We start from the raw sequence: 19,078 nt of genomic DNA, 5'->3' as shown, positions 1-19,078 counted from the left end.
TGGGCGCATATGCAGCAAATGCGTGGTCACCTTTTGTAATTAGCCAGGTTGTGGGGACTGATAGGAGGAGTTTTCCAGAGGATCTCAGGCGGAGTTCAGGCTCGTGAGGGGTTAAAAGGTCCTGCATATAAGAGGGGGCGAGGCCATTTATTGCTTTAAAAACAATCAGTAAAATCTTAAACTCAATTCTAAAACTCACAGGGAGCCAGTGAAGGGCAGCTAGAACTGGTGTTATGTGGTCACTTCTCCTTGAATGAGTTAGAAGCCTTGCAGTGGCATTCTGTATTAATTGTAGTCTGTGAATGTTATGTTTACTGATACCAGAGTAGAGGGCGTTGCAGTAGTCTAGCCTGGAGGAGATTAGTGCATGTATAACTGTTTCAAACAGAGGTGGGGAGAGGAATGGTCGAATTTTTCTTAATTGCCTTAGCTGTGCAAAACAGGATTGAACAACCTTGGTAACTTGAGTGTCATAGGAAAGTCTGGAATCAAAGATGATACCCAGGTTGCGGGCCTCAGTGCATATATTTTTAGACCAGGTGCCAAGACAGGTGGAAAACATAACTGGAGTTGGGAGTGGAAGGTGTAATGATAATAATTTCTAATTTAGCATCGTTTCACTGTAGGAAATTGCTGGACATCCAGTTCTTAATTTCTGTTAAACAGGACAGGATATGTGAGCCATCAGAGCTACTGGGTGTGAGTGGCATATAGAGTTGAATGTCGTTAGCATAACAGTGGAAGTTAATATTGTGTCTGCGCAGGATATCACTGAGGGGTAGCATGTAGATAGTGAAGAGAAGAGGACCCAGTATGGACCCCTGGGGCACACCACATGACAGGGGGGCGGACACTGAGGATGTGTTACCACAGAAAAGGACCTGTTTGACAGGTATGAGGTGAACCATTCTAGTGCCACTTCACTGACTCTAACAGTGTACTTCAAACGAGTGATTAAAACATTGTGATCCACAGTGTCGAATGCGGCGCTGAGGTCTAGGAGGATTAAAATTGAGTGCAGACCAGAGTCAGCCGCCACAGAAGGTCATTTGAGACTTTTATAAGTGCTGTCTCCCTGCTATGCATGCTCCGGAAGCCTGACTGGAACTTCTCAAAAATGTAATTATTATTCATGAAAGAAGTTAACTGGGAAGCCACAACTTTTTCTAGAATTTTTGATAGAAATGGCAGCTTAGAGATCGTAATTACTTAGAACAGCGGGATCGAGTGCAGGCTTCTTTAAGAGAGGGCAAACGATGGCATGTTTGAGAGAAGATGGGACAATGCCAGAGGAGAGAGAACCATTTACAATGGCTAGGATACTGGGACCAACCGTGTGAAATACATCTTTTAAAAACCAAGAAGATATGCAATCTGAGAGGCAGGTGGTAGGCCTTAACTGCACAACAATGTGTTCCAGTGAGGGGAGTGAAATCTCATGAAACTGTTTTAGAGCGAAAGGGGTGGAACAAATATCTTTTGGTTCGACAAAGACAGAACGGAATTGTTTGCGGATGTCACTGACTTTAGTGAAAAAATAGTTAAGAAATTCATCGCATTTCTTAACAAATTAACCTCAGAATTCCTGCATATACCCTGATTATGTTTGTTTGGATAGTTAGCGGTAGCTTGGCATGTTAGCTGGCTGAATGTTGCTATCATCTTTTTCTGTGAGTGCTTCTTGTGCTGTGAGAGTCATGAATGATACACTGAACACAAGCAGTAAGACAGACAGTCTGCAGGCTGTTCTTGGCCTGGTGCGCCGTTTCAGCACTGCACTTAATAAGCTAGCATACATTGCTCAAGTTAAGCAATCATTTCAGAGTTGTTTTTTTTTTTTAAATTACTGTCAACCGAAGTCACTGGTTGAGATAATGTTGACCTTTCCCTGCTGAGCAGCATTAGCCTGGAGGTCTGTGTTCTCTCAACACAGATAAGCTGTTTTAATATTGGTCCTTTATTAGCAGAGTTTGGCCCGTTGGAGCTTCCCGTGGCTCAGTCATCCCACTTCCTCTGTGTCTCAGTCGGAGACCCCCCCAACTGTCCTGTCGCAGCCGAGTACAGAGACATGAATGTGCTGGCTCATTTAAAATAATCATTCATTCCCTCTGACACACACTCCAAAGCGCTGAGATGAAAATTGTGAAAATCAAAGTCTTTCACACTTGTGTGCTGAAACACAAACAGCAAAGCAACAAGTGGATTTCTGTATTCACACTTTGAATAACACTGCATGTTGATACTGGATTTCAAGCTTGCTTGGAACACTTTTAGCTCCATAAGTGTGTTTGTGCTCCCAGTCACTGATCTCTGAGCTCTCTTTAATTCAGCACTTCACTTCTTCTCTTTTCAATTCTTTTCTCCCTTCTGTCGCTGCAGGCTATCTCTCTCCCTCTCTCTCTCTCCATCTCTCTCTGGCTCTCCCCCTCTCTCTCTCCATCTCTCTCTCTCTCCCTCTCTCTCTCCTTCCCTCTCTCTCCCTCTCTCTCTCTCCTGCACAAACATGTTTCCTTTTTTTTAAGCGTGGCATAGTAAATTCCATCAAATGAATTGCAGGCTGATTATGTGAATCCACGAGTTAACACATACACATGCAGTCTTACAGGAAATGGAGGCAGGAGCATGGCAGATTGTGTCAGTGAAACTTAACAGTGTGTGAAAGCAAAACAGTTAGAGGTGTCAGGGGAATTTTAACCTCAGACCTCTAAGTAAAGCTCTGTCTCTTTCTATAGATCTAGCCCACCTCCTTACTCTGACTTTTGCAGCTGTATTGATCCCATGATCGGCTGATTTTGGCCAATATAATCATATGTTCTGTTCACGTAAATGCTTCACCGTAACTGGGAACGCCTTCTAGATATAACCTAGGACCCCTTCTGTGATGGTGTTGTGTGTCGTCTTCATCTCCGGTTCAAGGAGGCTCTCTGCTTGTTTTTTATTGCTGATGTTTAAGTCTTCCAGCTGCTTCCTGAAATGTGGCTCAAGCAGCAACATGTTTGTGTGGCTTTGTTGTTGTTTCAGCATCTCATTGATCATCAGGACGAATACAGCAAATCACTTTTAGAGGAGCCTATTCTCTTCCCCATCAGATGATGTTGTGTTGTGACTTGTTTTCCGCTCACCTCCCTCCACAGTTTTTCAGACTGAATCAGAGGAATATTTCAGCGGCATCCTGCTGTTCAGAACACTGCTGCCCACAAAAACACATTCCAGTCACTTGATGGACCAGACACACACACACACGCACATCACTCCCTACACATTGAGTGACCTCAACCTTTCTTTACACTCTCTGTGTGATGCCGCTGAGCTTCACTGACCCACTGTGTTTGTGTAACTGTTTGTTTTTTTGTACTCTGCTGACCCACACATTAATAATCTTCTTCAAAACATCCACACTGATGTTCATCCAAATTAGATTTTATATGCAGGAAACACAACCATACACAAACATCCTCATACATACAGCGCTCCAGACTTTACAACACTTGAGTTAATGATAACTGAGCCTTCTTGAACATCACAGAGCTTTATGTTTCTCAGACCTCTGTAACAAAAGTTAGTCGATCGCAGCATTATTGATATTATTAATGTGATGTATTACATAAGTTTAAATTATATAGGAAATGTAATCCATGCAAGCGCTTAGACCGAGGGATCAAACATAATTTCAACAGAACTGTTTAGTTTTAGTTGACTTTGTTCGGTAGGTGTAAAAATGAACAGTATGTGTATATGTGTCACTGTAGCTAGCATATGATGTTTACAACTAGCACTGGTTACTAAAAAATTATAGTTAGAGTTATACCCACCAGATACCCAATGTTTCTTGTAAGCATAAGCTAACATCTTATGCTGCCGCTAAGCAGCCAGAAAATTCAAGCAGGGGAAGTGTTTAACAGGGTGCTGTACAAATTAAGGCTGGGCTATCCTGATTGTATTGTATGACTACATTTCCCATAATGCAACTTGATGCTGTTGTTTACTCAACACTTCCTACACACAGATGATGGCAAGTTCATGTATAACAAAAAAAACTGGAAAACTGCAATGGCACCACTGGAATGGTGACTAACAAACTGCGGTAATGGCCCTTTAAGTAAATTCTTAGCGCTTGTCGTGTTGCTGGACTTGTTTTAAATGATTAACAGCTGAATGCTTTGCACCCCATTAAGCCCCTGCTGTTGCTGTTACTATAGCTCACAGCTGTGCTTAGTGTTGGAGCTGTGAAACACATTCATTGTGATCACGGCCTGAGAAGAGTAAACACTGAGCGGCCGCTGATTCACGGAGGAAGCGGCGCTAACACGAACCACTGTTGAAATAAACTGATTCTCCTTTAGGAAACCTTTGTTGTTTTGTTAGATGAGCAGGAATCACTTCATTGTATTACAGCGACTAGAATACAAAAAGAAAAAACAGTTTATTTACAAGAATACTGTGTTTGATTATAAAAGTGTGTTTAATGTGACACTTGTTAGTCCGTGCATAGAGACCGCCCAGCAGCCTCTCCCTCTCTGTCCAGTTCTCCATCAGGAGTTAAAGCTGTATTCTTTGGCGTATCGCTGCACTTGTGTAACGCCCAAGTGCATTTTCCTCCTGCGTTATGGCGTTGAGGTGATGCCCTGCCCTCCTCTCCGTGGCCTTTAGCTTCTCTTGCAGCTCCTGTGCCTCCTGCTCGGCCTTGCGTATGGCCTTCCGAGCATTTCTCAGGGAGCGTTTCACCTTGCGAACTCGCTCCTTCAGCTGCCTGTTTCTCCGCTCCGCCACTGCGAGGCGCTCCTGCAGCTTCCGGCTGCGCTCCTCCTCTTCGAACAGCGCCGCCTGCACCGAGGAACACAGAAGCTGGAGGCAAGGCGAGAGGGAAAGTGGTGTCGTTAGCTAGCATACAGGACGGATTGTTTTCTTAACAGGCTAACCAAACTGTTGTAAAATACACCACCAGCTGCCATCTTGTCAGCTGTGTGTTGTGTGGGAGCACTACGAATGTAATTTTCCCAGCAGCCTTTTTGAGAAAATGAAAAAACAAAACACTGCTCTTGAGATGTCCTCAATTTCACCCTGGAAAGAGGAAGGAGGATGAAATAAAGTGGAGATATTGACCCACACTTCGTACATCTATCCACTCGCTCCCTACTCCCAGTCTAAAAACACACACCGTGTGTGTGTGTGTGTCCAACATAAATGTATCACCCCTTGGACCTCCCATCCCGCTCCAACAATGTGAGGGTCACATACTTTGATATTTCTGGGGCCCTGATTTTCCATGTCATTGGTGGACCAGAGCTGACCTGAACCAACAGGGTTAACAAGGGTGAGTGCTCTGACAGTCCCAGTGGGGAGTGTGTGTTTGGGTTTACTGTGGAGAAACTGTGTCAGAAAGAACATATACAAACTAGAATACAAACCGTGTTAGCATGTTGGTCCTTCTAGCACTGTACTAGCTCACGGTTATGACTAACAGTTCAGGAAATACTCTTGATAAAGAGTGTGCATTACACACAAAGTAACTATGTAATTAGATCATTTTTGTTACACAAAACCCTTTAACGAGGTCGCTCAAATTATTGTTGTATTATTTAGCTTCAAAGATAGGATACAGAAAAGCAGCATCATATGCTGTTTATAAAGACGGATGACGCTGCTCCTCCTCTTCCTGTCATGCAAGAGTAAGGCTAAAATGCTTAGGGGTGCTGCCATGTTACACAAAGATGCCAACTTGGAGCCACAGTCATGCAGGTGAAGCCACGTCGTCTCCGTTTGTTGCCAGCTGTGTGTTTCTTCCTCCTTTTTCAGCCAACAATAACTAACTTCATGTGACTGTATCGAGAAAATTAGCACTGAACACACAACAGTGTGATTAAAAACAACCCATATATCATCTTTTATTTGAGCAGTAGGCCACTTTTAGTTTTTATGAGCCTGTTTCCCATCCACTGATGGCTGTTCCATACTCCACGAGAACAGAGAACTCGCTCCACGGGTGGTAAGAGTAAAAAAAGTTCGTTTCGGCACGGAGGTACCACACTCCGCGAGACGTGTGTGTGCAGAACTCCTCATGCGGCCCTCCTACGCAGCGCACGTCACACACAAAAGGTTGACATGCAATTGTATTGCTAATAGTGCGCACAGTCGTGGTTACCTGGCCTAACAAGCTGATAATGTTCAGGGAAGAGGGCGCATAGCATGACAATAGATAGAAGATTAGTGTAGCTGACTGTAGCAGACCTCTGGTCTGTGTCAGTTTATTTCTGTGAATGTGTGGATGACTGTCTGCAATAATACATCCCGTCTCCCGGTGTTTAATGTGCGCGAGCCACTGTAACGCCGTGATCAATACTGGGATTAATTTTTATCGCCACCTTTTGGATAGACACTCTCCTCTGTGTGCCGTGTTTCTCCTTCCAGGAGTTGTTTGCCAGCTGCTCATCTAAACTGTCCATCGTCGTTGTACTTCCTTCTTCTGTCTGTGTGTTCTGCACCTGAAGAAGCTCTTGCGCTTCTCCACATTCATCACGCCCACAATAAATTCCGACCAATCACAGCATGGTTGACGCACAGCCCTGAGAGAAAAGGTTCTTCCCGGGCCATGTGTACGAGAGCGCTGCACAACGGGCAAATGACGTCATTTTGTGGGCGTAACGTCGGCAGGGGGAAGGGAGTTCTCTGTTCTTGTGGAGTATGGATCCAGCTTAACATGGAGGAGGTTGGGTTTATGACCCATGCTGAACCACACTGCACCACCAGGGGACGATGGAGGGGGTTAGCCTCACTTTTGGGGGCTTTCATGTCGTCCATTTGTATACACATTCTGTTAGCAATATCATCAGAGTCCCAAGAGTCACTCTGCTGCATGTTAAATTAAAGGTACTGTAAGGGCTAGCTTCCTAAAGCCCTGCAGGGTGTTCCACACCTTCTGCTCCATGATGACACAAGAATCATTTTTGTCCTGTTTTAATTGGACACATATGTTCAGATTGAAACTGTTCCAAAACAATACTGTGAAAAAGACCTCAGCAAGCCACATGCTAGCTCTTACAAAACCAACAGCTGCTGCTAGAGACAAGGACAGAAGAGGAGACAAATAAAGGTCCTCTGCATATGTTCAGCTCGTGCCAAGTGATGACGTGTTCATTTCCTCCTGTCACTGAACTAAAGTCAAATCCAGATTATGTAGTTTTTACAGTTTGAGCTGGTCTTCGGGCTCATAGGAAGGTGCTCTGTGGGATGACTCCAGCACACACACACTCACACCACCTGTCAAAACATCCGGGTGTTACCTGCCTGCTGTTTAGCATCATCTGTATAAACAGTATTTAGAGGACATCTAAGGACATCTAAGACACACACATGTACAAGACGTCCTCAGATTCAAGGGAAGGAAAGACATGGTTGTCCAAAGACAAAATAAAAATGGACAAATTGTCTTTTATTCCACACCCTCTATGTATGTATTTACAAGTGTTTTAACAACTTCTCTGTGGAGCATTTTAGTGTCTTTTTCTCATTGTTTTGGTTAACGTTAATATTCTCATTCTGAGGTTCAGCAGGCAGTTTAGTCAAATAAATGAATGTAGTTGGACAAATAACATGATGAAGGACAATCTGCACAGCAGCAGACAAAATATATTGCAGCAAATTAAAAAGGTGGGAACCAAAACAGGAGAACAAGACTCCTACCTACCTACAGCCTCCTGGATTTAATTAGCAAATAGCAAAGTTAGCTGTTCGCTAATGTAATAAGTCAGTGCTAAATTGGTTGTTTTGAGCTATATTTGTTACATTGCAATGTATATTTACATTGCAACATTAGCTGAACACGGTCGTCTGAAACATTTATCTACTCACCAACCAATCAGACGAGAGACGCCGCAGAGGCACAAAAGTGTGTGTAATGTCACGCAGGATGTTGTAGAAGTTCTACAGACTGCACACTGCTGCAGACCTTCTCACTTTTACGTGGAATAAGAAGTAAAAGGGTGTCGAATAAAGGGAGAAAAGGAGACACAGATCAGGAGTGAAGGAATGCAGAGCTGTGTTTTTGTGTGTCTGTGCCCTGCCTGACCTGACTGCTCATTTATTTCTGCAGACTTTTGATTTCTCCTTTTAACTTTTTATAGAGACTCAGCAGGAGTCCCCTCAACTCCCGAACCCCTGCTACACACACACACATTAAGTGTCTTTAGAGCTTCACTGTTGTTGTCAAAGACAGAAAGCAGGGTTTTCTGCTCCTTGTGGAGGTTTTATTTGTGTGTGGAGGGAAGGTTAAAAAATGTGTGAAATGAAAAAGTTTGAAATGAGATAATCAGAACAAAGGGAAAGGAGAGAAAGAAGAAAAATAGAGGAGAGCATGGTTGCCACGGCGAGGCATTCTGCTCCTCTTTTACACTTTTCCCCCTTTATTTCACACACAGCCTGACAATGTGTTCATTCTGAGCTTTAGTGTTTCACTGCAGAGTAAAACATGCAGCCTGTGCTGTCTTCCTTTTATCCTTCTGAGCGTCCACATAAAATGTTAATGGTGGCAGAAAAGTTGTTAACAGTGACAGTTACAGAGCATTTAAACTTAGAGGTGATCAAGACAGGTTTAGGATACCACTATAGAGGGGCCTCCGGAGTCTCTGACCTGGCTGGTAGAAGCGTCTCTGGCTGCTCCTGATAAGAGGAGGCTTTGACTAAGACTAATTGGCACCTTTGTCAGAAAAGTGTAGTGTAGTGGAGGAAGTCTCTGGTCTATCTTTTAGGGTGGTTGTCTGGTTCCCACAAAGCTGAAACCAGATGAAGACCACCTCACACTGTAGTCTAGCTGAGGGATGTCTCCAGACAGACTCAGTACTGAGTCTCTACAGGAAAAATTACAGATAGGATCTTGATCTTCTTGGATGTTTGAGAAAGAAAGTACAGAGAGAAGACGTGTGAATTTCCTCCGTTCCGGGCTCCTCCATAAATTCCCAAAGTAAAAACACCTGTTTTGTCCTGCCTTGCCCGAAGGTCATGACCTCTGCATGTGAGTGCTCGTCCACTAAATGAGCAGTGCCTTTAACCCCTTTCTGTCTGACCTCCGACCTCATGGTGCAGAGGCCCGCAGGTCAAACCCAAGCAGAAAAGGGAAGTCAGTGCACCACTGCACCTCACATGCTTCATGCACTTTTATTGATTTAGCCATTTAGCTATTTAGACAATAGTCTCTTTCACACAGCCTGCTCTTTTGGGCCTTTATTCCACCTCAGCTATATGTGTGAGAGACAGACGCTGAACAGGGGACACTGATGTTGTGCCTTTACGATGGACACAGAGGTACTCACAGCCTTGAATCCATCCAAACAGCCATGTTAAAGGGAGAGCAACAAAGGCAGCATGCATAAGATGTCTTGAATAGTTCTTGTCAAGTCACTAATGACAACTTCTACTTCAGTATGACTTCAGAAACTTTGCCAGTGACCATTAAATAGAAATCTGTTTGAATGGAGTCTTTAGGTTCCGGCTCTGATGCTAAAGTCACGACAGTCTTTAAGTGGAAAAAGGCTGATACAAAATCCATTCAGCATGCAGTTAGAAAGATGAGAGTGAAGAGTGGTGCAGCGTCATCTCCAGCCTCCGTGTTCTGTCTTGTCTGAATCATGACCTGCTCAGAGGAGGTATGATAATGAAAACCTGGATCACAGCAGCAGACCTCTGTCCACAGGGTTCAGCTTATCTCTGCTCCCAGGTCAGCAGGCTGTGTTGCTTCATTCTGACACGAATCAAAGCTGCAGAACAACTGACACACTTTCAAACTGCTGCACTGTCAAAGCTGCTGATCTCTGCTATTTGATCTCTGACCCCAGGATGACGAGGATCCTGTCTGCCAAGGGAGCCAGACAGACAACCAATCAGTAAATACTTTGATCCCTGACTGGCTGACACAGGATTGCATGGGACCAATCACATGCTGTGAGTACAATCAATATGTTTATGTAGGTGTGTTATTCTTCTGAAGATCAATCCGTGCAGAGCGTGTACAGCTCTGCACAGTGCCAGAGGGTAGTGTACTGTTTTACATTCCTGTCAGCAGAGTAACAACTCAGCCTAGGATTAAGGTGTCCACACACACACACACACCATTGTATTTACAATCACACTTCAGCTACATCAACAACACACAACATTATTAGTCCCTCCACCTTCAGTTCTCTGCTCCCTGCTGTTCCTTCCGAGCCTAAATCTGTTATCTCCATGGCAACAACATGGTGTCGAGTTTGTTTACATCTTCTGGAGGCACCAAAAAAGCAGACCTGACTGAAGTGCTGGGACATTTCTAACTTTATTCTTCTGAGAATTTAATGGTGCTTTAGTTTTCAAGTATACAGCAAGCATCGCTATGGCAACCCAATCCTGATGCACTGCCATCCTCATTGGTCACAATTCCTAAGTTAAGGCATTCAAATCAAAGTGACGCCTTACCCTGCTGTCCTCCTGGGTGTCCCACTCAGGGCTGAATGTGTGGAATGGCTGGCTCCCCTGGCTGCAGTTGGAGAACTGGAAAAGGCTGGAGAACGTGCGCCTGTTCTCCGTCGTGTCTGGAAAGATGGCATCTTGGAAGTTGACACCGTGAGGCAGGATGTTGTAGTTCTCATCCATCCTGCACAGGAACAGAACATAATAAAAACCAGAAATCTCACCTAAACAATCAACAGATAATCAACACATGCACACACATTACTTTTTACTTTGGCTTTTAACTTTGTTTGAGTTGTTGACTTTTATTTGTTTTATTGTTATTACTCCTGACTGGTGTTTTTATTGTATTGTTTTATATTCCTGTCTTTTATCAAATTTATATTTATTTTATTTTATTTTATTTTATTATTAATTTATTCTACATTTGATAGGCTGTGTACAGCACTTTGGCTGACCTTGTTGTTTTTAAAAGTGCTCTTTAAATAAAGATGGATTGGATGGATTGGATTGGACATTAGCAATGCATCATGGTTAATGTGCAGAAAAAAACCTTAATATTTTATTCTCTCTCCTAATGTCCATCTCTTGACCTAAACAGTCCTGCAGCTTAAGATGGACGTCATAGAGATCTATGTGATACGATTTGATGAATGTGGAACACTTGGTCGATTTTGATATATTTGGCAGCAAAGACTAAGTTGATGTTTGGTTTGTTTTTGCAGAAATGTTGCACCTCACCTGAGGAAAAAGAAGTAAGAGTAGTTCTCCATGACTGTGTGTGATTGGCAGGACAGGTAGCCCAACCCGGTCAGGTTGAGTCTGGAGCCAGATGGCACCTCCAGCATGCTGCCCCAAGCTTGGTCGCACAGCAGCTCTACCTCCGCCGAGTACAGCAACCCTTCCTCCGCGCCTTCGTACCCGTAACCGAACCCAAATGGCAGCGAGTTATACAGGCTACCCACCCCAGCGCCCAGCGGTTCCCGGTGGATGGCCAGGACTCGGGCGTACACGATTATCTCCGCCAGCTCCGCCCGGCAGCCCTCGCTCAGTGGCCGCCACTCTGACGGGAGCTGGCAGCCGTGCGTAAAAGTGTCCAGGTGCGCAAAAACGCAAAACGTTGCGAGAAAAAGAGAGATGGAAAACATCCCGAGTAGTTCCAGAAGTCTTATTAGACACTCGTACATCCAGTGGTGATGCTTTTGTGTTTATTCACCTGTCCCAACCAAAGCGTCCACGTTGACTAAACGTGAACAACTTTAAGAACTATGTGATGCTCTACCTGAGCGCTGGTGATGCTGTTACCAAAAACACCCAAAAAAGTTTAGGTAACTTTTAAATAAAAGTTTTTTTCACAACTAAGACACTCTCAAACTCTGTCTCTGCAACCCTTTAGAGAGAATACAACCAGAGGAGAATCAGAGTGCACAAACGTCTCCAACCTGTTGCTGTGTTCATTCCTCTGCAGTGGGGGCGAGGAGCTGCACCAGAAACAGAGCACGCTGCTGCTGCATTCAGGGACTACTGGGCGGCTCAGATATTTCAGGTTTTCGGCTAGAATGCATTGCGTGACCTCAGAAATAAACACAGCAAAAAGCTGGAACACAAAAAATCAGCTGATGTTTAGACAAATGCGATTTCATTTCAAATAACTCCAAACAGAAACTTTTGTTTTCCTTCACTGAAGTCCTGTTACGCACTGTTTTCAATGCAGCACGTCCAAGGGAAAAAGTCGCAAACGCAGTGGTAGGGGGCGCCCTGAGAAAACGTCCTTGGTCTCTGGGAGGGTTTTAAGGGTCTGGCAGAACGTCCCAGGGGTCCACAGATTTAAAAGGGGGTGAAGAGTTTCCATGGTACAGGAACGGGTTTACAGAGATCTCCAGGGTCCTCTAAGTTGTTTTGGGGGTCCCTGTGGGTGTTTTGTAGGGGGCACAAGGGAGACATTCTATGAGTTTAGCAGGGATTCAAGTAAGTGCAGTAAATTGGTGGGATGCAGTGTGTGGAAGACATTGCAGAATCTCCACAGAGAGTGGTGGGGATTTCAAAAGTGTGACGGGAGATCAAGGGACTCCAACAAGCTTACTGCAGGTTTAGAGGAGGTTATAAATTCTTAAAGCAGTCACAGCTGCTTGGTTGGGATTGGAGGAGATTATGAGGATGCTTCAGGATTCTACATTGCCTATAACTTTTATGAATAAAACATATGACAAGGGCAGCCTACACAATTGACATGGCTGCTGATGTTGTATTTGAATGCTCTTCATTTACTAAACAATTCCACACTTCCATATGCGGCTGATACTGTAGTTTGTCTGGACTGCACTGCCATCTGGTGGATTTATCATGAAAAGTACTTTCATATTTATGCAGCAAATAACCAGAACTGCTGTGAGACATTACTACATATCAGCTTTAAAATGAAAAACAAGTAGGCACATTACATTAGATTGTTTACAGTAACCCGGATGTGTGTCAGATCAGATCAGACGGTCTATTTGACTATATCGCTATGTTTATATAACACTGTTCCTTCGGTTTTAGGGAATCTCCAGCCTTTCCCGTACAGGCGCAAGGTGACTCCTGCAGGGAATTCCCGCAGTCAGCTGACGTCTGGCCCCGCCCATCAGCTGTCAGTCTTCCACTGATGCGTAAAACATGCGGGTGGCGCTGTGAACTCTGCGGCGCTGTCCCATTCGCAGTTTCTGTTTATACAGATCTGCTCTCTGCCCAGAGACGTCACTTTGAGGAAACGTAGACCTCTGCAAGAGAGACACAAGTCACCGCTGCGGAAAGTTTGCGGCAATTACCCGGATGTGGGCAAAACGCAAAGGACGCCTTCAAACTAAAAGACGTATTGACGTGATTTTTCTGCCAATACATCCCATACTCGGTTACTGAGGCTGTATATTATACTCACTACACTACAGTTATGTATGTTATGTTACACAGTGTATAACATAACATACATAACTGTAGTGATTTTAGCTCTTTAGAAATGTTTGCTATACAACACGTGATTCTTTCTTATGTTTTGATTATTTAATATATACTATATATAAAATGTATTATTTTTTTTCTCTGAAAATATACAACATATCTTAGGATTCAATTTAATTGACATGTAATATTTTGAAAGCGCTTACCGGAAGTTCCACATTCATCCTGAACGTAACTCGACGCTGCTCTTGAAGAGAAGCAGCAGCACAAGGTTGATCGACACATTTTGCTATTTCACCGAGTTTTCATATGTACTTTCACACCAGGCAGAGAGACGGTGTTTGACAGCAGGTGAGCTGAAACCTTTAAACTTGTTTGACAGGTCGTGTGACGCAGTTTGTTTTAGGATAAAGCGCGTCCATGTTTATCTGAGTTACTGGTAACTTTTGAGTGTTTACTAAGAGTCGCTCAGTGGACAGGCCCACCCGAGGAAAGTGAAACTAACACAAAGTCCTTGTAAATATTTCCGTGATATTTTTATAGGGATTTAGTGTCTCATAAGGTTGTCTTACGCGATGATTTAGTGTAGCATTTATGCTATTGTTGTTCACTGTCTTCTTATGAAAAGAGACAAATTTCAGTTTTAGTATTTTATTGTTCTAAAATCGTTCTTTCGTTGAGTTTGAATGTTAACGTGAGGTTATCAGTATGCCATTATGACAAGGCAGAAGTATACAAACCTCTATTATTAGAAATAAATGATCTTGTGACTCGCTGATGAGCTACTTCCGTGTTATTTGCTCCTGTCCTGCTGCTTCATGCTGAATAAAGTCAGCTGAGTCACCTGATGATGTCAGCATGGAGATTTTAATTATTATTATTTTAATAAAATATGTATCTCTGGATACCTCCTGACATAAAATACACCCTTTTTCATAGTTGAGTTTAAGGTAATGTTCAGAGGTAACCAGGTTTTAAGTAGCTTCATTTATTTTGTGATCTTTCACTTTAATTAGATATTGAATAAATGTATTAGATTGATATAAAGATCGAAAACGGTAAACATTTTCATAACTGATCAAGTTGATGGTCAGGATGTTTGCCTGTGCACATACAGGGTAGAGCCTGACTGAGAACCTGTATCAATCAGCTGATAACATAACCAGATATTTACATGGTTGGAATGTGTTCCTACTTGTGTAGCAAATCACAGCTGAGTAGGGTTAAGTTGTTTACTCTACCTGTGTGAAGGGAACTCACAGAGTAAGAATTTCATTGTTCAGTGTAACTTGTGCTGTGTATATGACAATAAACTTCTTGAATCTTGAGTTTCAGTCTTGGCTACGTAGAGACTTTCCCTTTTCAGTATAAGTCTAATGTAGTCCTGTCCCCAACAACTATCATGTCTCTCATCTGTTCACTATGCTAGCAAGGTAGCTAACCAGTTTTAGTTTGTCATTAGACGTCTATGTAAAGAACTTGGATTATTGATATCAAATATAGTTTTGATATTTAACATAGAGGTTAGAATGTGATGCATTGCAGTGTGATAAAACATATGAGAATGGACTTTATGACTTAAAGTCCGTCTCTTTCATCTCAGCTTCATGGCATCTGGAGGCCCCATGATGAACGGCGACATCTCACGCTCATCCAATCAGCCTGGCACACTGGAGGAAACTCTGCAGCAGATGAACATCCTCATTCAGGAGAACAGAGACCTAAAAGGTGAGAGAATCTGTCCTGTGGGTTGCCAGCAATGTGTATGTAAGATTTAAATGTCTTGTAACTGCAAGGACAATGGACCCTTTTCTGGTCTAGTAAGAGACTTTTAGGTCAAAGGTTTATGGACTTTGTGCTCGTATATGTGAGGGTGGGATTTTGGAATCAAGGCAGAGATATTTCTAAATCAAATGAGCCTCCATACATGATCTGTATCTATTCAAATTCTCTGTCGGTCCCTGTCTTTTAGAGGCTCTGCGTCAAACCAACCTGACCATGAAGGAGCGATTTGAAGGTCTGTCTGCGTGGCGGGAGAAGCAGCAGCAAGAACGGAACTTCCTTGAAAGTCGACTTGAGGAGGCTCGGAGCTGCATGGAGACTCTGACTCTCAAAAACAAGGATCTGAGCCGAAAGCTGGAGGAGGCTGAGAGGGCAGGAGGTGCCCCAGGAGAAGGGCAGGTGAGATTTTTCCTCAGTACTAGGTTGTTTTAGAGTCAAGCTGCTGTCAGATTGCACTGCAACTAAGTTGGCTCCTTGATATGGAATGTCATCTACAGGGTGCAGAGCTGGATGCTCTACGTGCCCAGATTACTCGCCTGCAGGCAGAGAAGAATGATCTGGTGGCCATGAACTCTGAGCTGCAGCTGAAGGCAGAGCAGGACTCTAGAGAAGACTCATTTATCGAGATCATCAAAGTGTCGGTGAGGACTGTCAGGAATAGCATCGGTTCTGTAATTATTTAATGCTAAATAAATGTTAAATAAAAATCCAGATTGTTATGAAATGATGCATTGGTGTGGTTTTCTTCTCAGGATGGAGGCATCAACGGTTTGAGTGAGGCGTGTGGTGCTGATCGCAGCAAACGTCCAGAACTCAGCATGACGGCGTCCCGGCTGGACAGTGAGGAGGTGACGGTCAGCCAGCTGCTGCAGTCGCTCAGGAATGAGACGCAGAAAGGAGAGAAGCTGCAGGCAGAGCTGCAGATTTATGCTGCCAGGTGAAGGACAGAAACAAAACTGGTTGTTTAAAGGACCAAAAATGTCAGGAAAGGATAATTGATTATGATTATTTACCCAACAGGATCAAAGAGATGAAAGAAAGGAAGTGCACTGCAGAGGAATCGACACAGACTACCCCACCAGAGGAGGATTCTGGGAAAGAGGAGAAGGTATTTTTATATTAACAGCAGTGCTTCTAAAAGTTGCGTTCCTTGGTGTTTTATTAATGTCTTATTTCTATATGCTGTTTTTGTAGCAGCTTACTGGAGTGGAGGCTTTGTGTAGTCTTTTTCGTTTGTAATGTTTGCGTGCCATTGTGTGCATGTTTCAGGCAGCATCTGAAGTGGAGAATCTGAAATCTCAGATGATGACACTGTTCAAAGAGCTGCAGCAGGCTCAGAGCAAGCTGGATGAAGCAGAAGGCATGAAGAAGAACCTGCAGGACAGGTTAGGTGCACACTCAAGCACACGCTGTGGAAAACACACTCGATACTGCAGCAACAATCCAGTCTGTGTTTTAATTATAAACTACCACATGACATTGCTTTTCTTTGATGTTCCTTCCCTTCACTTCTGTTTAGATGTCGGGAGGTGGAGCAAGATGTTGCAACTTTGAAGGCTCAGCTGCTGGAGAAACAGACTGTTCAGTCGGAGAATGAGCGACTTAAGCTGCAGTTGGGAAGCATGCAGGCCCAGGGCCAGCTGGAGCAGAGGAAGGCTGGCGAGGAGAGGTCAGACGACACAAACACAGAGTCTTTAGGCCCCTGTCGGCACAGAGATCATGCTACATAATGCTTAAGACCCTGACAACAGGGACTTGACAACAATGTGCACTTAGAAAATTAATTTAGTGATCCAGAAAGACAAGCAATTTGGCAGGTGCAGGTGTTTACGTCCTACACATGGACACATCCATAGGTAAAATAAACAAATGTGTTCCTAGCATTGAACAGTAGGGGCCATAATCCATACAACAAAAGTGTGTGGAAACGGTATCAGCAGTGATACATACAGAAGAGAACAGTCGAAATAACCCTGATTTTCTTTCTTCTCAGGAACAACCTGGCACAACTGAAGGATGCCTACACCAAGCTGTTTGAAGACTACAATGAGCTCAAGGAGGAGAAGAAGAAGAGAGAGGTAACTTTATGCAGTATTGTGAGGATAATTGCATTTGATTGCATGCAAGAGGAATGTGTCTGACCTTTCTGTTCCTGTAGTCTCAGTTGGTGGAGACGGAGGTGGTGGAGGAGCTGCAGCAACGACTAACTGCTGCTGAAGAAGCTCTGGCCATAAAACAAAGCAAAATTGATGACATGAAGCAGGAAATGTTCCAGAAGGAGAAAGAGCTGGAGACCATATCTGTCTTCCAGGCACAGGTGAGTGGGTATGAAATGGGAAAAATCCTGAATATACTGTAATACATTCGGGTAGAGCAGCCCTCATGTTGTTTTTTCCACTCTCTGCAGGCAGAGGTGTACTCCTCAGATTTCTACGCAGAGCGAGCAGCAAGGGAGAAGCTCCATGAGGAGAAGGAACGTCTGGCTGCTCAGCTTGAGTATGTAAAGAAGCACAACGCCCAGCTACAGGAAGAGATGGACTCGCTGGGCCGGTATGTAGTGAAACAAAAGACATTTGTTCAGTTCTCTTTGGCCACATGATCCCTGTGTTTAGTCCACACAAGAGGCAGCTAAATTTGCAGCTCTTACGCCGACTTTAAGAAGCAGAACAAGAAAAGATATAGTGATAATGCCAGAGGACAGATAGGAACACACTGGACCCCATTTTGCAAGTGAAATGACACAATATTATGGCTTGCCTTGGCACTTCATCAATCCCGTTCTTTCTCTGCAGACGCTCGCTGAATGAGATGCAGAGAAGACATGTGTCACAAGGAGGAAATCCACATGGGGCTGGAGCATCTCTGGTTGGAAGAGGTACAGTTACACATAACAGGCAAACCTTACCCGACTGTGTCCTATGGGTTTTGCCTGATTGATAAAGTTTCCCTCTAGTTGGTTACATCATCTAGCAGTGCTACATGTTAAAAGACATACAGAGTAAGTACAACAATCCAAGCAGGTTACAATAGTCATCCGTGTCTCTCACTCTCAGGTACTGACTGGCAGCATCAGGGCAACATTCCCGAACACGCCTGTCCCAAGTGCAATGAGATCCTACCAGACCTGGACTCTCTGCAGATCCATATCATGGACTGCATCAACTAGACCCCCACCATCATTATAAGCTTTCAAAACAACAGTTGGCTGCACCTTAATCTGAGTCTTCCTCTGCTATGACCTGCACCTCCTATGTTTTGTTCTTGTGATGTCACCTCCACAGATTCTGTACAGAGAATATTTATTCTAGGATGGGAACGACTTTGCTTTTGGAAGAGTGTCAGTAGTAGTTTGGAATTTGGATATGCATGTGAAAAGACAATGTCTGCTTTAAATTGTACTTTTGAAAATACTCAGAAACATTCTTTTTTTTTTAATGTTACATTATGTCCTCGAAGGTTTTGGGCACATGCTGTGCAACATATAGTCTAACGTATTTTGGAACAGTAACATGGAAGCTGTGCAGACCTTTTGTTAAATTTTTAGTGTGCTGCTGTCTGCCTGTCATTAAATAATCAACCAAAGTTGTTTACTAAGTACATAAAGCAGATTTTTTGTGTACTTTATTTTGAAGGGTTCTTTTTCCAAATCCAAGTTTAAAAAGGCCGCCCTCTGCTTCACAGGTGTGTTGCCTCTTTGTTGCCTCAGGTCAGGCAGCGCAGTTACCTTCCACCACTTAAACAGGATAATCACTTATTATTATCTTATCTCAAACTGACATGAGCAGAACGTTTCCCTTAGCAGCTAGCTTGATAAGTGATATTAGCTTTTCAGCAAGCAGCTACTTTGAAAAGTGACGTTAGCTTCACTGAACGTATCAGCAGCTAGGCTTATTAGCATTTCAGGTAGCCTCTAGCTGGATAC

General features: G+C 43.6%; 2 protein-coding genes across 3 annotated transcripts; one reads left to right on the top strand and one right to left on the bottom strand.

Annotated features, from left to right (window-relative positions):
- Positions 1–3,716: 3,716 nt before the first annotated feature.
- ccdc3a (coiled-coil domain containing 3a) lies at positions 3,717–11,890 on the bottom strand. Its single transcript, XM_028399401.1, has 3 exons — positions 11,179–11,890; positions 10,444–10,621; positions 3,717–4,845 (listed from the first exon to the last, which is right to left on the bottom strand). Exons 1-3 carry the CDS (start codon positions 11,622–11,624, stop codon positions 4,540–4,542), a joined length of 930 nt encoding a protein of 309 aa, XP_028255202.1. The 5' UTR covers positions 11,625–11,890; the 3' UTR covers positions 3,717–4,539.
- Positions 11,891–13,569: 1,679 nt separating this feature from the next.
- Positions 13,570–18,836, top strand: optn (optineurin). Of its 2 annotated transcripts, XM_028400496.1 has the most exons (13): positions 13,570–13,725; positions 14,978–15,102; positions 15,347–15,555; positions 15,654–15,797; positions 15,909–16,093; positions 16,177–16,264; positions 16,426–16,541; positions 16,676–16,825; positions 17,150–17,234; positions 17,315–17,473; positions 17,564–17,706; positions 17,949–18,031; positions 18,210–18,322. In XM_028400496.1, the coding sequence occupies exons 2-13, from the start codon at positions 14,982–14,984 to the stop codon at positions 18,320–18,322; spliced, it is 1,596 nt and encodes a 531-aa protein (XP_028256297.1). In that variant the 5' UTR covers positions 13,570–13,725; positions 14,978–14,981. The 2 variants fall into 2 exon arrangements, with proteins under 2 accessions (XP_028256297.1, XP_028256298.1); XM_028400497.1 differs by lacking the exon at positions 13,570–13,725 and having other exon boundaries at positions 14,982–15,102; positions 18,210–18,836.
- Positions 18,837–19,078: the final 242 nt, after the last annotated feature.

Source organism: Parambassis ranga, chromosome 2 (assembly GCF_900634625.1).
Source record: "Parambassis ranga chromosome 2, fParRan2.1, whole genome shotgun sequence".
NCBI lineage: Eukaryota > Metazoa > Chordata > Actinopteri > Ambassidae > Parambassis > Parambassis ranga.
Note: the sequence above shows the minus strand (reverse complement) of the source record. Positions and strands in the feature narration are given on the sequence as shown.

Bases quoted from the DNA above. Each gene is read 5' to 3' on its own strand.
- ccdc3a (XM_028399401.1), bottom strand. From the start codon at position 11,624: ATGTACGAGTGTCTAATAAGACTTCTGGAACTACTCGGGATGTTTTCC. The intron at 10,622-11,178 runs GTGAGGTGCAAC...GTTCCTGTGCAG, and splicing joins TCTTACTTCTTTTTCCTCAG to GATGGATGAGAACTACAACA. The intron at 4,846-10,443 runs GTAAGGCGTCAC...CCTTGCCTCCAG, and splicing joins ACACCCAGGAGGACAGCAGG to CTTCTGTGTTCCTCGGTGCA.
- optn (XM_028400497.1), top strand. From the start codon at position 14,982: ATGGCATCTGGAGGCCCCATGATGAACGGCGACATCTCACGCTCATCC. The intron at 15,556-15,653 runs GTGAGATTTTTC...TGTCATCTACAG, and splicing joins GTGCCCCAGGAGAAGGGCAG to GGTGCAGAGCTGGATGCTCT. The intron at 18,032-18,209 runs GTACAGTTACAC...TCTCACTCTCAG, and splicing joins AGCATCTCTGGTTGGAAGAG to GTACTGACTGGCAGCATCAG.